Genomic DNA, 19,041 nt, shown 5'->3' with positions numbered 1-19,041 from the left:
ATATGGTAAAGCAAATAAAAAGATATAAGTGGGTCTGACCTGGCATGCAAGGACAGCTGTCTCCAACTTCTTTGACCAAGAATACATGTCTCCACAGCTTTATCATCTCTCGGTTCACCCCTTTTCGGTGGGCCCCACTGCCAACTCGCTTTCCCTCTGTTCCAAACCCCATGCCATTAGAATTGCTTTCATTCTGTCCTGTGCCACAATTTCCATGGCTAATTTTTTGAAGTTTGAAGATTTCAATCCACAATATCATCCATTCACTTGATCTTTTAATTATAAACTAAAATGAAATTAAACTGCATCAAAATTGAAACCCAAGGTAGATATCCCTGTGGTCCAAGTCCTGAAATCTCTAAATCTACAGCTGAAAACAAATTTATGGTCCAGAAATATTCCACTCATACTCTTCCAATACATATCAACATACATGTGGAGTCATAAAGCTACTTGCTCAGCAATGTTAGAATTTGCCACAGGCTGGATAATACTCCACTTTTTGGCCTCAAAAGGGAAAAGAAACTTCACCAGATTAAGGAGAAGAAAAAAAATTCCCATTGGCCATTGTTTTGCCCAGACATAATGATATTGTTTTGCTAAGACAAATCTTCATGATATAGATGAAGCCCAAGGCCAAAGCGAGCACATGCTCGACGGAATGCCATTGCTTCTGCCTTCTGTACAGGATCTCCGAAGCCTGCATCGTCCATTGAAGCAGTCCCAGTAGATTCCCTATATATCTGGTGGAATAAATTATGCAAAAAGATGGGACATTATTGTCAGTATTCTCTAAAAATAATTATTCACTAGTGTTCTACTGCATATATTGAATTGTCCATATAGGCACCCCGTTAAGCTCAAGAAACAAATATGATACTTGAACAGATAGCATCAGCTACTGAATATGCGTATAAAGCAACTGGTAAAATTTCAGCAATTAAGTCCTGCTTTAAATTGAAACATGAGTCGGAATGAGCTGAAACTTTCACTAACATTGTACAATTGGCCCGCTCAGTTTCAAACCTAATCAAAACGAACCATATTGCTGCCTATACCAAATCAAATTTTAGTTTGATTCAGTTTGAATCAATTAGAGGTAAATTGGATACAAATAAAATTTTTAAAAAAAATTAAAAATAAGATAGATAAAATAATAATAGGTGTAGCTTTGTCCAACCAAGCATATCAAAATTACTAATCTGCAAAGCATTAATAATTAATAAGCATAGAAAAGTACAAAATAATGATCTTACCATGATATTCTTTTTCTACTTGTTAAAAAATAAAATAAACACAAATGTTAGATATTTAAAAATACCTTGGACATGTTACCTTCACAAGCAAAACCAAATAGACACATTAATGCTAAGAAAAAGAAAAAGAGAAAATAATTTTAGATAAACTAGAACTAGAGGACAAAAAACCCAAATAACATTGTTAGTATAACTTTGTAAACAGAAGGCAAATAATCAAGAAATAAATTACTGAAATAGTATATTGGCATCTCTTTTGGGGAAAAAATAAATAAATATTAGAAAAGATATTGAAAAAGAATCCACATAACATTGTTAATAGCATTTAAAGAAGGACAATATTAGATAAATTATAAACAAAGAATGTTGTAGATGATAGATATATCAAATCCATTTTTAAATAGAGTCCAAATTTTGAAAATGACTATCGAGTAAGATTAAATTTTATCTGCAACAAATAGATTGCAATTGTCTAGTAGTTTCTTATCTTTATCTTATCATAGTAGTTTGCTATTAGATTCTCATAATCTTATTGACGCAACCGCAAAACAGAGTTGTGTTATGATTGGCTAGACCTGCAAAAAAAAGAACATGAGGTGGTGGGTGCCCACGGCAACCATTCCGACACTCTGGCGATAATGTGTAAGAGAATAGTTGTGTAAGAGAATTATGTATCTTTGCATTTATGATCGTTAGCTTTTGTACTGTAAAGGAACAGAGTTAAATATAGCTTTTAATAGCAATTCTTGACAGTCTGGCGAAAATGTAGCCGGTGCCTTGATAAGGGATCCTGCCAGCTAACCAGTCGGTGATCCCGCGATTACAAGCGTAACGGGGTCTACAGGATTGCACTTGCTAACGGTAATTTTATGCTGAGACTCGTCTTATCCAGGGGAGAATGAGTCTTGATGAGAAACCGAATGTTATGGTGTCCAGATCTTCCTTTCCTCGAGTGGAACCGCGTTTCAAATTATCAAACTCTTGTCACTTGGCCCTATTTTATGGTGACAGCTCATAACTCACTTTGGGCGATTCTTGTGTAATATCAAAAGTCCACCGCTAGTTTTTGATTCTTCAGATTCGAAGGTAATGGTTTTTCTTTCCAATTTGGGGCACGAGGCTTATTGAGGTTGGTCTCTCCTACTTGTGTCATTTTGCCTGCTTCTACCCATAAATGGAGATTGCTTTATTTCTCGAGCCATATTCAAAACTTTGCCGGCTATACCATTGTATAAAAATCCTTCTTTCCTTTTGCTTACAACTGATGTGAGTTAAAATTCTGACTGCTACCCTTCTCTAGTTTTATTCCCTTGTTCTAGAGCATTTCCTATTTGCTTTTCCTTTTATAGAAATGAATAGGGATACTTTCTTTTCGTCTCTTCTTCTTCTGTCGATGGAGGTCCAGCTTCCGACTCATCCTTCGATGGCCTCATTCCTACTTCTCTGGATTCCAGATCCATGTAGAGGATACCATCATGGTCTACAAAGAGCAGTAGAAGGCGGATCTTTGTGAAGGTGCGATTGTGACCCAGAAGCATTTTACTCAGCTCTGTGTATTGGCCGAGGACTGCAATCAACCTGGCTATATTAATCTTATGAAGGGGCTTTGTGTTGGCCTTGGTGTGAGCCTCTTTAATGGTTTCCAATGTCGAGACTCTTGGAGGGGTTGAATTATGAAAAATTAATTTTGAAGGCCAGGAAGCCAGAGAAACGATTCCCTGCATAAGGTTTTACCTGCATAAACAACATCTTCCCGAAGGATGAGGTCAAGCAAGAAAGCGAGAGGCAAGCTAAGGAAAACCCCGTCGACCGAGTTTTTGCCAATAATATAATAGATGTAGAAAATAATGATGTAACAGAAGCTTGGGATTCCTCCTCCCCTGTGATCTTTTGAAATGATAATATATATTTTGCATATGTCATCATTATTGTTCCTTCTGTATGTTTCGTTTTTGTCTCGTACCCTCATCCAAACATCGCCACTAATGTCTTAAATAATCTTTTAGCAATTGGCCATCCAAATATCTCCACTAATGTCTTAAATAATCTTTTAGCAGTTAGCCAAAGGGTTACTGCACAACCAAGAACCTAGTGACCACCGTTTTTTGCCTAAGAAAAGGGGTTGGTGTAAGTTCACTTAGCAGGGCCTAACACTCGGTTAGCTGTCACAAAATAATTTGGAGAATTTTTGCAAAACAGAATCAATACCTAAACATATAGCTTAGCGGACTCCCGACTTCTGAACATGGAATGCCTTAGAGGAATTTTGCAATATAAGGCTTACACCCAATCGCACGTCTTGAAACTGGATCATAAGACTAGCTCCTCAACTTTAACCTTTGATTGACACATTCGTCTTTTGGGGATTGGCATCCCTAGGTTCGCCTATCGGTTGCTCGCCCGATAGCCTAGCAGAAGATGCTTTCTTTTTGTGAGACTAACACGTAGCCTGGCAGAACCCGCCTTGTGGCCTGACATGAATGGCTCGATTAGTGGGACCAATACCCGATTTCAGGCCTGGCTTATACTCACCTTGCGGCCTAGTCTGGTGACACTCGCCTTATGGCCTTATTGAGTGGGACTAGCACCCAGATTGTGATCTGGCAAAACCCGCCTTGTGACCTAACCTGACAGAACCTGCCTTGTGGCCTTGATTAGTGGGACTGACGCCCAAATTGTTGTCTGGCGAAATCCGCCTTGTGACTTGGCCTGGCAAAACCCACCTTGTGGCCTTGATTAGTGTGACGAACACCCAAATTGTGGTCTAGTGAAACCCGCCTTGTGACTTGGCCTGGCGAAACTCGCCTTATGGCCTTGATTGGTGGGTCCGACGTCCGGATTGTGGTCTGACGGAACCCGCCTTGTGACCTGACCTGGCGGAACCCGCCTTGTGGCCTCTTCTTATTTCCTTAATCTTTTTGGGAAGACAATCCCATCCTTCCTTGTCACCAAAGAGCACAACATATAAAAAAATACCTCAGTTAATTTTTTATTAATAAAATTTTCTCAGATTACAAGTATTCCATGAATAGAAAATGACTCAACCATCTAGCTTGGCCAACTTATAGGATCTTGGGCGAATGATCTTCGAGACCCTAAACAGTCCTTTCCAGTCTCGTCCAACTTACCAAACCCGGCATTATCGATTGTTACATATGTTCTTTTAAGGATTAAGTCTCTCACATTCTCACATTGAAAGCACACAGTCTGCAAGTGATAGGCCGAACTGAACCTCAAGTCAATCTCCCACTTCTTATAGAAACCTTTGAACTTAGAACTCACAAACTGTGTTCCGTTATAAATGATTACTACCTTTGGGATTCTGAATCGAGTGAAGATATTTTTGCTAATGAAGGAAATTGCTTGTTGGGTGGTGATGGACTGCATTGCCTCAACCTCAGTCTCAGCCCACTTGCTGAAATGATCCACTACCACGATTATGAACTTCCTCGACCCTTGGAAATGAGCCAAAAATGTCTATCCCCTACTAAAAAAAAGGCCAAGACTTTCCAATTGCTGCTTGCATCTCTCTCGGGATCCTTGGAATATTCGCATGTACTTGACATCTTCGACACTTTTGGACAAGTTGTTTGCATCTTGCATTATCATTGGCCAGTAATACCCTTGCCTGATACTTTCCAAGCGATCGTGAATGTCTTTTAGGATTTCCTGGCCTTCCTCCTAACACAATGCAGTCGTGGCTGAATTGAGGACCTCCTGTACAACCAGCCATCAATTAGTGCATATTTAAAAGATTTCCTTATTACCTGTTTGGCCGATAATTCATCAGCTGGCAGATCATCTTGTGCCAAAAACTTGTATATGGGCGTCATCCACGATTTCCCCTCCTCTATAGGAAAAACTCCTCCATGTTTGTTGCTAGGGTGTGCAGTTCCTTAAACTGAAATGGTTGAGTCAAGCGTTGTTCACTCACCACCGCCATTTTAGCTAGGAAATCCTCCTCTTCGTTGTTGCCTCTGGCCACTTGGCGAAGCTCGCATTTGCATTACCCGTTTTTTATCCTCTCCATTAAGGACCGAACCTTTCCTCGTATTTGATAGGATCTAATTCTCGGACTTTAAATTGTCCTTGGCATTAATTAACAATCAACTGCGAGTCGCTAAAAATAGTATATTTTTATATACCTAGTTCCTTAATGATTCCCAGAGCCATTATTACAGCCTCGTACTCGGCTACATTGTTGGTAGCGTTGAAGGCGAATTTTGTCGCATACCAAAGCTTTATACCAGTTTGAGACTGCAACTAAAGGTGAACATTCGGTTGGTTTCGTTCAAAAAATTGAACCGAACCGAATAAATCAAAAATTGAAATTTTAGTATTTATGAAAACCGAACTGAACCGATTTTGCATAGAAACTAAATCAAATTGAACTGATCTGATTCAGTTCAATTCGATTCGATCGATTGAACTGTCTTTTTTTTTTTACACCTTATTTTTAGTATTCTAAAATTTAATTAAAATGTTTCAACCTTATGGTCTGATCTCTTTATATTATTAAAAATAATATATTATTATCACTAATCGGTTCAATTCGATTTTTTTTAATTTTTTTTCTAATCAAAATCAATTAGAACCGAAATAATCAAAATTTTTAAAATTAAAAATCAAATCAAACCGAAATAAATGAAAAACCGAACCGAGATAAATAAAAAACCGAACCACATTGTTGAATTAGTTCAATTCGCGATTTTTTCGATTTGAACCGAATACTGCTCACCCCTAGCTGCAACAGGACTCCGATTCCAGAACTCCCGACCCCACAAGCTCCATCTGCCCAAACCTTTCCCTCCTCCATAGTTGATTCAGGGGATTCCGAAGGTTTTAACGGTTGAATCATTTCTGCAACAAAATCCACTACTGCCTAGGCTTTCATGGTCTTTCTTGGGACGTATCCGATATCAAATGTTGATAATATTACCGCCCAAGTGGATAGCCGCCCTCACAATTCCAGCCTATGCAAAACCTTTCACAGAAAATAGTTTATTCTGACTTCTATGGTGTGTAACTCGAAGTATAGACATAGTTTTGTGGCTAACATTAGGACTGCAAATGCCAACTTTTTGAGAGAAAGATAGTTCAGCTCTGCCCCTTTCAAGACTTAACTGGCATAATATATTGGGTTTTGTTATCCATTGTTCTCACGAACAGTACCGAGCAAACTATTTTTTGCGTCACAAACAAGTATAGAAACAAAACCTCACCTTCGATAGGCAAGCTTAGCAATGAAGGAGATGATAAAAAGGTTTTAAAACTTTTAAATGCCACTGTACATTCTTCCCTCCACACAAACTTGCTTTTGCCTTTTAAGGCTTTGAAGAACAGGAGACACCTTCTGACCAAGCACAATATAAACCGACCCAGAGTTGTGACTCACCCATTCAATCTCTGTACTTCATTAATAGTTTTTGGTACTTCCATGTTTTGGATACTGCTAATCTTCTCAAGATTTGCTTCTATGCCTCTTTCTGAGATTATATACCCCAAAAACTTTCCAACTTTTATCCCGAATGTGCAGTTTTTCAGGTTCAATTTCATACCCGTCTTATCCAGTACGTCAAAGACTTTCTAAATATCTTTTAGATGGTCTTCCAAGGATCGGCTCTTTATCACCATGTCATCCACGTAGACTTCAACTGTTGACCCCACCATGTCTTTAAAAATGCTTGACACTAGCCTCTAATAAGTCGCTCCCGCATTTTTTAATCCAAATGACATCATCTTGTAATAGAAAACTTCTTCATCTGTTATGAACGCAACCTTTTCTGTACCCTCAGTGTCCATCATGATTTGGTGGTCACCTGAAATGATAAAAACCACCACGTGACCCAAGGTCGAGTCTACCAACATGTCGATAGACGACAACGAGTAATGATCTTTTGAACACGCTTTATTTAGGTCAGTAAAATCCATGCACATTCTCCATTTGTCGTTAGCCTTCTTTACCACGACCACATTGGTGAGCCATGTGGGATACTAGACTTCTTTTATTAATCCTGCACTCAATAGCTTGTCAACTTCCTCTTTGATCACCTCTTGTCTCTCTAGTGAGGACCTCCTTTTCTTTTGTTAGACCAGTTTGACGGCTTTGTCAACAGACAGCTTATGAGTGATGAGAGTCGGATCCAACCCTGTTACATCTTTTGGAGACCAAGCGAAAGTGGCTACTCGGCACATTAGAAACTCTTTTAAACGAGTCATTGTTTCATTGATTAACGCAGTACCGAACCGTACCTTTTGATCCTTACTTAGTTGGACCTCTTCTACCGGATCTGCTGGCTCTAGCTTTATGTGAGATTCCAGCCTCTCTAGCAAGTCAATAGGCATTGTTGCTTTTTCGAGACTTTCTGCAGGGTGTCCGTAACGTTCTTTGGCCAACCTCGGGTTGTCTCGAACCACGCTATCCCCCTGAAGCTGGTAACTTAAAACACATAACACCCATATTAATAATAATACCATGGCAATTTAGAACTGGGTGGCCGAGTATTACATTGTAAGCAAATGGATATCTACCACCGCAAAATCTACATACAACTCCCGCCTATATTTTTCGTCACCCAGTCCTAGGAGGTTAATGGCATCCAGTACTGCCACGGTCTTATCTCCTAATCCTACTAACGGATAGGAAACTTTGACAAGACTATTTTTATCCAAGCCTAACTTGTTAAAAACATTTAAGATGAGAAGGTTTACAGAACTACCTGTATCCACCAATTCTCGCCTCACTATGTACCTATTTAGAAGGATCTTGACGACCAGCGGGTCATTTTAAAAGAATCCAGTCGCTTTGTCTGCAGAACTGAAACTTACTTCCTGCTTGGCCATGCCTCCTATTCAACTGATAGGACAGCTTCTGCTACGCGTTTATTTTTTCATTTGCCCTTGTTAGGTCCTCTTGCAATGACATATATGACTCCGACCATTTCAATAAAGAAAGAGATTTCTTTTTCAGAGAAAAGAAACAAGAAATCGACTTTAATCCAAATGAATCAGAAAGGATTCAATGGATCTCCTGACAGCAGAACCAAATGATGCGGCCATAAAATGGAGTTGTGCTGTGATTGGCTAGAACTGCAAGGAAGAAAACATGAGATGGTGGGTGCCCACGGTAACCACTCCGACACTCAAGTCAGTAAATTGGAGAATAGGACAAATGAAGAACTTGAGAGTAGTTGTATAAGAGAATTGTGTACTTTTACCTCTGTGATCGTTAGCTTTTATTCTGTAAGGAATTGAGTTAAATATAGCAGTTCCTTACAATCTGATGATGATGTGACCGTTGGCTTGATAAGGGATCCCGCCAGCTAATCGGTTAGTGATCCCGCAATTACAGGCATAACAAGGGTCTGCCAAATTACGCTTGCTAACAGTAACTTTATGCTGAGAATCGTCTTATCCAGGAGAGGGTGTCTTGATGAGGAACCGGATATTATGGTGTCCGAATCTTTCTTTCCTCAAGTGAGACCGCGTTCCAGATTACCAGACTCTTGCCACTTGACCCTATTTATGTGACAGCTCATAGCTCACTTTGGACGATTCTCGTATAATATCACTTATCTTAATAGTTTTTTATCTAATAATTATTTGCATTAGACTTTTGTTCTAAGTACTATAATTATATGAACTTATATAGTACTATGATTATATGAACTTCCCCTATATAAGGGGTTTATTTTTATTCTATCGTGCCATGACATAATCTGTAATCCGAGTTCATAACAAAGAAATCCAAAAACCAATCAATACGAGAAAGATAATAAAAAAAATACTGAAAACTTTATATGAAAAACAATTAAAAGGATAAGTCTTGCTAAAAATGGAAATAAGGGAAATCCATGATCATGGGTGTAACAATTCAATGAGATTTTGGCTACTAGTTTCGCTAATTATGACAACTTCCTAATATGTCAGTATTAGATTCTGGTCGATTAGCAAATTCGAGGTTAAGTGGTAGTATTTTGACAACGGAAGTTCTCATAGAAGGTGAAAATAAAGAAGACACACCATTCTAAAGCCTTACACTCAGAGCAAGACACATGGCTAGGCGCATAAGGCTAGTGCCATATGAATGTTGCCAGCTTTTTCCTATAGAGGCACTAGGGTCAAAGCTTGTTGAGCATTAAGCCTGAGTTTGCCTTTAATGATTATGCTTAAAGAAATCTAGGGTGAGAAGTGAGATTCTCTTACTTGTGAAGGCAAGGGGAAATACAGGCATGTCACATACACATGATGAAAGATGGGTAAAGCAACAGGTTTACATTTAGATGAGAAAGCTTTTGAGGGCAAGGGATAGGTTAGGTTATGGAGAGTTGCAAATCTAGGTATTGTTAAAAAATGGGAGACTATAGCTTTTTTTTTTTGCTGAAGAGACTATAGCTATTCAAGTGAAATAGGCGATATATATCAGTTCACTAATTTTCAGGTTTCAAGTAAAAAAAAACTGCATAGAAAATCAAATTTATCTTAAATTAATTCAAATTCATCTCACGATTATGTTCCAGCCTTTTTTTTGCCGAAGATCACGTTCCAAAGCCTAGTTTAGTAATTGCTATTTTGAATTAGAGCATTTCCCAAAAGCAACCAACATTAGAAAAATAAATAAATTAAAAGAAAATTGAGCATATCAGTAATTTCAGCAGAAACATTCTTTCATGAGTAAAGGTCAACCAATTTAATACATTCCTCTATTAAAAGAATTGACATAAACTCAGTCAAATAAGGTTAGATTCCGTGTGGTGAGTATGTCATTCTAGAGAAACTGAGAGAAACCACTAAGTAAAAAAGGGCACTATAACCAAGATTAAACCTTTCATTTCCTTGGATACCAATTCCACTGGATAACAATTCTACATCTAAAATTTGAACAGAAGTACAAATAGCTAGTCAATGCAGAATAACTATTGAATGTCCTTGTCATTCCAAAACCCAAATTTAGCTTGGAAGCATTCCTAGTTAAATCGTTCTTCTAGCATTGCACAAGAAGATTTCTGAATTGGAGAAAGGTGTTCAAACGGCTGGTTCAGCTTAGATTGGAACCAAGTTTAAAAACAAAACTTTGAGAAACCAAACTGAAAGAAATTGATTTAGTTCAATTTGATTGGAAAAACTAAACTTTGAGAAACCAAACTGAAATAAATTGATTTAGTTCAAAATAAATTGATTTAGTTCAATTTGATTGGTTATGTCAATCTCCCTTTCCTTTTTGTTCTCAACCTTCAATTCTAGAAGAATATATTTACGGGTTGAGGAAAAATATGAAGATCTCGTAAAACTAACAAAAAAGAGTTTCAAATTCAACCTTAGGAAAGAAATTGATACAATCAAAATGAGAAAAAATAAAGGCTAGCTCAACATGCACAAGCACAATTTTATCATAGTTCACAACCCTTCATAATGAATTTATGAATATAGTCACACTAGATCAAAATTGAATTATTATTTTTCAGATTACAAATAACAATATCAATAAGCAAATAATAAACATAACTGAATTATAAATAATAATAAAAAAACCTTCAACAAAATGTGAAACAATACAAGAGAGACAAAGAAAGAATTAAAGCAAATAAACATGAAAGGATAGCTACCATGTTACGATAGATGTGTGAGAGATTGTGACCTGTGGATTGCAGCTGTAAGTGCAGGAACTGAGACTAGAGTTGAGATAATCAGTCAGAAGAGTAGAGCATGAGCATGAAGGGAGGCGAAGGTGAGTAAAATACTATGAACCTATGATGCAAGTTATATGATGGAAAGGAGAATAACAGATGTGACGAGGAGCCATAAAGGTGGGAAGAAGATTCGAGGAAGATAACAATTTGAGCTATGAATGAAGAAAGGAGAGAGGAGGAGGGTACAAGGAAAGAGGAGCATGAGAGAAAGCTTACCCTTAATCCTTAACAAGGTAGCAGAGGTTATATATGTGTTTGGTCATAATCTATTATTTCTCAACCCTAATTGGACCATCGGAGATGCATTTCCAAATAGCATATGCAAATCTCACGTCCCCAGAACTCATTACAAACAAAAACACATACAGAAGCCACCACTTGATGTAGAACCAAGCAAATGAGAATACGCCAAGAGAGAGAGTTTACAAATTCCTTTTTTTATCAATAAGAATAGCATCATAAATTGAATAGTAAATTATGTAGTTTATATAGGCAACAAAAAAACAAATGAATAAAATAAAAACCTAAAGCTTATATAAAGTAAAATTAAAATAAACAAAATAATTGAATAAAGCTAGAACTCAAAAATTCTCAATGAATAAATGTACCCTAACTGGTAAATAGCTCATATTTTTCCCCCAATAAATAAAAAAATGAAAATTTACAATATGAGACCAGGTCATGGAGAAGCAAAGCCTAATTTCAGTTAATATCCAACAAGTCAACTGAGAAAGGCCTCTCACTTAATGTTACTTTCAAAAGGCAAAATCTTCCTTTCACAATCCACAAACTTTTGTTTAGAAAAGCTAAAAATGTCGACATTAACATCTAAATAGTAATGTAAGAAATAAATTTGTTCTTCTTCATTAATAAAAATATAAAAGATATTGAATCAAATCACCATCTATTATATAATATACTCTTTTCTACTCGCTTTTTTCAATTTGATCTAAATCTTTTATGTCTCCCAGTTGTCTCTCTAAAACAATAGAAAAACTTCCATTCTTGAGAATAAAATACACTTTCTATATATTTTAGTACTTTTTATATATTAGTGGTTTGCATTTCTAATGAGAACAAAATCTACTTTTTCACACATATTAAGAAATATAATTTTTTTTATTAATTTTTCAATTATACCCTTCTTAAATATATTAAGTTTTATTAAATACTGAGAGATATTTTGGGAGGTTTCTTGGAAATAATTACGTAGAGTTATAATAGTAAACTTATACGTTGCTATAGTCTAAAAAAGGAAAGTGAACAATAATTTTGGGACAACTAAAAAAAAAAAAGGAAAGATGGACAAAAATTATGAGATGGGGGAGTATATGGAATTTGATTAAATATGAATTTTGAGAATTTCTCTTTCCAATTGCAAATTAAACAAAATATAGGGGCCTTTTTTAGGGAAAATCAACATTTATAAACTGACATGGTAAACTCAGAGATATTGTAATGAAAGAGCTACACTACCATCGAATGATTTAAAAGAATAATGTTATGCTCAATGTTGGGTTTCAAGAGGAAGGCTTTGGTTTTTATTATTCAATTTTTTTTTCCCGGGTTCTCACATGCTACCTTTTTATCCTCTAGTACAAATAAAGCAACAGAACAACTCAAGCTCCTAGAGACAAAAATCTTACAAGTTCTCAAAACTCCAATGCATTTACTGCTACGGCCAAGGACTGCTAGGATAATATGCAAAGCAGCTATAGACTCATTGGTCAAGCTCAAACCACCAAGCACAAAAATTGGACAACCCAAACTACAGCTCTGACCTTAAACAAACAACAGAAAAGTCTGAAGACAAGTGATATACGCATATGAAGAAGCATATAGAGAGAAAAGATACCTCAGCATCAGTCCCATATAGTGTTACACGATAAACAACAGATACAGACTTGCCATCAGCTGAATAAGTTATGTTCCTAACCTCACCAGACCATTCTGGATTATGTGTAGAATGTTAGAGGTTTCGAAAGCACCAAGGATTGAACATAAATTTCGAATCAATCAGTCATCAAAATATTGTGTGCCTGCAAACGTTTGAATACTAAAAATGGCATACCTGGAGCGTGTAAATTCATTATCCTGTTGACTATATGCCTGCAAAGAATAGGAAAGGCATGAATAACTGCAGCCTAGTCTAATAACTTCTACACCACTATAAAAACATGTTGATTAAAAGAACTTCATTGACATCGAGAAGAGCAAATTAGGGTTTACCCGCTGCAATAGAATTCATATTTTGTGAAATAATAGGATCATTTAAAGGTATTCTGGGAGTATTTAAAAATCTGCACTTTGATCCCTCTAGTTTTCGGAAACCTAACAACTGGGCAAACTCTCACAAGAATTAAGCAAAAATTGCCCCCCCCCCTCCCTCTAAAGGAAAAAAAAAAAAAAAAAAAAAAAAAAAAAAAAAACAAAACAAAACAAAGAACAGTTCACTTTTCTACTGACTGAACAAGCGTAAAGACCAAAAAACCAAAAATGAATGCTTTAATTCAGTAAGGAAAAAGAAACACACAGGAGAAAAAACATGATGGACATATACGAAATATTACCAGGGGATGTACTTGACAGAGAAGTCACCCTCCCGGCGCTCCTTTACAAGGGAATCGGGGACCCTTTTGTTGAGTTCTTTGAGAATTTCCAAAAGTGGCCTGCTGATTCCAGAAGTGGGGATGTCGTTGCTTTCCGTTTCAACTGGCCTCCCTGTTTCTCCAAAAGCAGTAGCAGAAAAAGAATAAGGGTTGGAAGAATAGGACTGTTTCGTAAGAAGTAAAGATGATTGCTTCAGTTTCAAGAGGGACCGAGAAGACAAAGTTCTTGCTGTGAGCAATTTCAGTTTTATGGTCGACATTTGCTGGACAGAATATTGGAGTACCAAAAACTTTAGATTTGAACCCTCCCCCACTTCCTTTCACGTCTAAAATGGAGGAAAAATTCACCGCCCGGCTTCATTGATTTATGGATTTTTAAAAAATTAGAATTAAATTCTTAATTTTCTTTACAAATTGTGCGTCACAATTTTTTTTAATTAATAAAAAAAACTCCATCCTTTATAAAATTTTGAAGGAAAAATTATTTTGTATCCTTAAATTATGCATAATAAATAAATGTGTCCCAATATTTTAAAAAAAATTCATCACTTATCATTTTATCTAAAACTCTCATCATCCATTTATTTTGTTAAATCAATGAAACTCACGTACTTAAAAATAATTTGTTAATTTCTTGAATTGTATTGAGATATTTAATTATGTTGATTGCTACTCCTCTTAGATATGCTTATATTTTATATTTTATAGTGCATGTGTATTGTTTGGTGAAATGTCTCAAAGAATATTGTGTAACAATCTTTTTAGCAGGTTTGAGAGGTATATGATGAGTGATGAATTTTTTATAAATTTTTAAAGTTAATTAAAAATTTTATAATCATTTTATCTTTTATTAATGATAATTTTAATACATAGACCTTTGATTTGGACTGTTAAAAAAATTTAAAATTTAATTATTTAATTTTAAAAATAGAAAAATATATATATTAATTATGTTATATTTTAAAAATTTTAAAAAATAATTTTTACTTTTTATGATTGATACTATATTAAATTTATTGTCAATTAAATTTTGGACTTTATATATTATTTCAAATGCACTCCATTATTATTTTTCTCATTTCGCATTAATAAAATTACCACATCATTACATATCAATTAAATTTAAAATAAAATTTATAATAATTTAAAATTTTATAATTTAATTAATAAATTTTTAAAGTTATAGGTGCAATTATAAATTTTTTAAAGTTGAGGATTTTGATATCATTTTCTCTAACATTAAAATTTATAAGATTTTTCATAGTTTTATAAATTTTTATTATTAATGGTATTTAAAATTATTATTATTATTATTATTATTATTATTATTATTATTATTATTATTATTATATTTTTTAATTTTATCAATTACTTAAATATATCAATTTATCTTAATTTAATCTCGAATTAATTTATTTACAAAATTACTTTTTTAAATTAATTTATCTACCAAATTGTTTTTCTTAAAATTCATTTCAATAGTTATTTTAATTTAAAAAAAATACATAGTTAAAAGTACGATTAATTTTTAATATTTTATAATTAATATATGCAATAAGTTTTTCTTTAAAAATAATAATAAATAGTAAACCTACGTATAAATTCAAAAATGATTGGATATGATTTTATGTCAAGATAAGATCAAAATAATTTCGTATTCTTGAGATATTAATAAAAATAATAACAACATACATGTGATTTTTGAAATACAATGAAAATTAACATTCTTAAATTTGTAAAATTATAATTTTTCATAAAAACAATTTTATAAAATTTAATTTTAGAGTTAATTATAAAAAAAATTTAAGTTTATAAAAAAAATTATTAATGTGTTACGAAATTTTAAAAATTTATCAATCAATTTTATCTAAAATAATACGACGATGATGTCACAAATTACATCATAATTTTGTTAATATCTAACGGTAATGCATTTATAACTAAAATAAAATGATAATTAATTCGTATAATGTCTAGAATATTATAAAATATTGAAAGTTATTTTACATATAAAGTTTCATTTGTTTTATAGAAGAAATTCTCTAAAATAATATTTTTATTTTTATATTTGAAAATTTAAAAAAAATAGTTAATAGAAAGTATTTTATTAACAAAGAAAATGAAACTATTTTTAAAGAAAATAATTTTTTGCTTTTTAAAATATAAAATTATTTTTATATTTTAAAAATTTTATTAACAATATTGTATATAAATTTATTAATATTTTTTATTTTTAAATTATAACTAACTAATAAAAAATAAGTTATTTTATTTTAAATATAAAGGTTGGTGATAAAGTTATTAAAAGTATTGTAATTGACACATTGGGATTTTTTGATTTGTTTATATTATTTGATGAAAGGAAAATTATTTTTTAGTCCTTGAGGTATAGCGTAATTAACGGATTCGTCCCTCTATTTTTAAAACCCAACACTTTCGTTCCTGAGATTTAATTCCGTCAAAATTCAAGGTCTCTAGGTAAAAAATTTCTGTTAAATCAATGATTTTCACCTAGTAAAAGGAAAGAGAATAAATATAATACCAAAAATACCCTTATCAATAATAAAATGAAAAAAATACTATTTACTCTCTATAGTATGGAAAAACTCGCTACTTAATCCCTCAATTTTGAAAAATATATTAAAATGTCCCTAACATTTTAAAAAGTCTACTAATTAGTTCCTCTATTAATTTTATCACTAAATATTTTACTATTTAATCTCTATAGTTTAGAAAAAAAATTAATGTCCCTCAAATTATTAAAAAATTTACTAATTAGTCACTCCATATCATGGAAATTTTAGATTTTTTTTATAATACTTAACGAATAAAATTAACGAAAAGACTAACTAGTAAATTTTTTAAAATATCAGAAACATTTTAATAAATTTTTAAAATGACGACCAGTAATCGACGATGAACAGTATTACAAAAAATATTTATATTGAGTTTAAACTTTTTATTTTTAATAATTTAAATTTTATATATTTTGATTTTTATTATTTTTGCTGAATTTGAATCTTAGATTTATTAAAATTTTTATTTGTTTATGGAGATTGAGTTTGAGATTTTTTTCCTTGAATTTTGACGAAATTAAACTTTAGAGACTAAAATGTTGAATTCAAAAAAATAGAAGGACAAATATGTTAATTATGTAATATCTTAGGGATAAAAATATATTTTTTCCTTCAATTCTTTGAGAGAGTGACCTATAAATTTGTAGGAACTAAATTTCAGGGATTAAAGTATTGAGTTCTAGAAAGGGTAATTCGATTATTTTTCCTATCACTAACAGCATTTTTAATGGAGAGACCTCTAATTTTGACAAAATTAAATATCAAAAATGAAAGTGTTGAATTCTGAAAATAAAAGGACGAATATATTAATTACACTATATTTCAGAGACTAAAAAGTAATTTTCGATGCATGATGCAAAATAATTAATATATCTAATATAACGCGGAGGGCTTTTACTATTTGTCATTCACTTGCCTTCCTCCACCGCATCTTTATTATCTTTTTGTCTTCTTGCATCCATTTGTCCTTCATTAAAAAACGGCGCCGTTCTTATTTTTGCTGGAACATGCTCTTTAATTTATTTGCTCGCTTTCCTCCACCGCATCTTTTTTGTCCTTTTTTTGTCCTCTTGCATCCTTTTGCCCTTCATTAAAAATGGCGCCTTTTTTTAACTTTGTTGTTACTTCCTTCACTGCTTCTCTGTTTGTTTTTTTCGTCTCTTTCTTTCCCTTTTTGTCCTTCAATTCTCTACTGTCACATAAGGAGATACTGTTATTCTGTCATTTCTGCTTTGCAGTCTACTGACTTCAATAAAAATAAAAGTAATTAGAAGTGCCTCTCAGTTAAAACTCTATTCCTTAAATGATAAATTTTGATCTAACGTGTTTTTGAAAATGGGAAGATAGCTTAGCTTTTTAAAAACCAGATTTCCCTTGAAACAGAATATGGAATGCCCAATATAGAGGAAACTCATATTTAATAACTATTTGGATCATGTTTTTTAGTAAAATATAGAATTTTTTCTTCACAAAGGCCATTTATTTTATAAAATCAATATGATCTGAATAATTTCAGTAGAGCTGTTCGATTTTATGTTATTTGCTTTTATTTTGTTGATGAGATTGTTTTTTTGAAACTTATTGTTATCTTCCCACTTTTTAGAGAATGATTATTAAGATTTCTATGGAGAATATGTTGGGTGAGAACTTGACAGAGTTGGGCTTACTCCCTCCTTGCTACTAGTCAGAGAACACAGAGGACATTTTTACATCAAAGTTATGTTCTTTTTATCACGACAATGATGGCAGCAAATGTATTACTGATAGGATTGGTGTTAGCTCAGTTGGCTTTGAAGAGGCTAAGTTTATTACTTTAGTTTCTGTCATAGATGCTTCAAAGGCAGTTTATAGTTTTGAAGTCTAGGATTACAACTATAGGGACTTGACTATTTTGAGGGACAGTTATGGACAGGTTTCTACAGATTTACAATCTAAATACACTGAATCCCATAATCAAGTTCAGGCTTGCAAAGTTCCTTTGCTTCCCTGTCTTTTAAATTGAAGAAGGCAAAGAAGATTGTACAGAAATTGGCTAGGGTGCTGAAACTTATCATGGCTTTCGTTTCTGATTTAGTTGATGATAATTTGAGCTAGAGCTTTGACTGTGGTTTACATTTTGCCTGTGTTCTCCTTTTTTGTAAAGCCTAATAGCGGTTTTGGGTGCTTATTTTGGACTTTTTTTTATTTAGGCTTTAACTCAATGTTCTTTTGGTTTATTTTTATGGTTTACCTTTATAGTATATGCACTGCCTTTGAACAGTTTAAAGAATTCTACCCTTGCTTATTACTTTTGTGTACTGTTTGGTTTGTTCACACCTTTGATTGCATACCTAAATATTAGATTAAACTTTATATATATTAGTGCATAGGAATAGTATTAATTAATCACACGTGTAATACCCATATGCTATAAATTGTTTCTTGAATTAATGTTCTTTTTCAGTATAATAAAAGGAAATGAATTACATGTACATTATCTATATACCTTTGAGTTGAGACTTTTCCGCAATCTAGAACTACTACATGCATATGCATATGCTAGATCAGACCCATGACAGTTCAAATAATTTAATTTTTAGCTAAATTATCACACAAATATAGTCAATATTATATTACGCAATTTTATTACATTTGACATTTGAATTACGGTTTTCACTGACTTTTTTTTTATATATAAATGACTTTTAAGTGTTAATTATCAAATTATATGGTATCAAATTAGTTTAGAAATTAGTGTTATTTTTTTTTTCTTTTATAGTTTTACGGTTTATCTACAGCCAAAAATTATAGGAACATAATGCTGGAACTGTTAATATATGAATTGCAGATGCATACACTAAGGTTAAATTAATTGGTTATTTGAATAGCTTTGATGTTAAACTTTTATACTTTTAATATAGTACTGCAAATA

General features: G+C 33.2%; 1 protein-coding gene across 1 annotated transcript; it reads right to left on the bottom strand.

Annotated features, from left to right (window-relative positions):
* Positions 1-279: 279 nt before the first annotated feature.
* Positions 280-13,897, bottom strand: LOC110615374 (DNA repair RAD52-like protein 1, mitochondrial). Its single transcript, XM_043956431.1, has 4 exons — positions 13,516-13,897; positions 13,017-13,054; positions 12,801-12,895; positions 280-743 (listed from the first exon to the last, which is right to left on the bottom strand). Exons 1-4 carry the CDS (start codon positions 13,812-13,814, stop codon positions 600-602), a joined length of 576 nt encoding a protein of 191 aa, XP_043812366.1. The 5' UTR covers positions 13,815-13,897; the 3' UTR covers positions 280-599.
* Positions 13,898-19,041: the final 5,144 nt, after the last annotated feature.

The sequence above is a fragment of the Manihot esculenta genome, chromosome 5 (genome assembly GCF_001659605.2).
Source record: "Manihot esculenta cultivar AM560-2 chromosome 5, M.esculenta_v8, whole genome shotgun sequence".
In the NCBI taxonomy this organism is placed as follows: domain Eukaryota; kingdom Viridiplantae; phylum Streptophyta; class Magnoliopsida; order Malpighiales; family Euphorbiaceae; genus Manihot; species Manihot esculenta.
This window is presented reverse-complemented; position numbering and strand designations above follow the sequence as displayed.

Excerpts from the sequence above, each read along its gene's own strand:
- LOC110615374 (XM_043956431.1), bottom strand. The coding sequence starts at position 13,814 with ATGTCGACCATAAAACTGAAATTGCTCACAGCAAGAACTTTGTCTTCT. Across the intron at positions 12,896-13,016 it reads AATGAATTTACACGCTCCAG|AATGGTCTGGTGAGGTTAGG; the intron begins GTATGCCATTTT and ends CACATAATCCAG. Across the intron at positions 744-12,800 it reads TATATGGGACTGATGCTGAG|ATATATAGGGAATCTACTGG; the intron begins GTATCTTTTCTC and ends TTATTCCACCAG.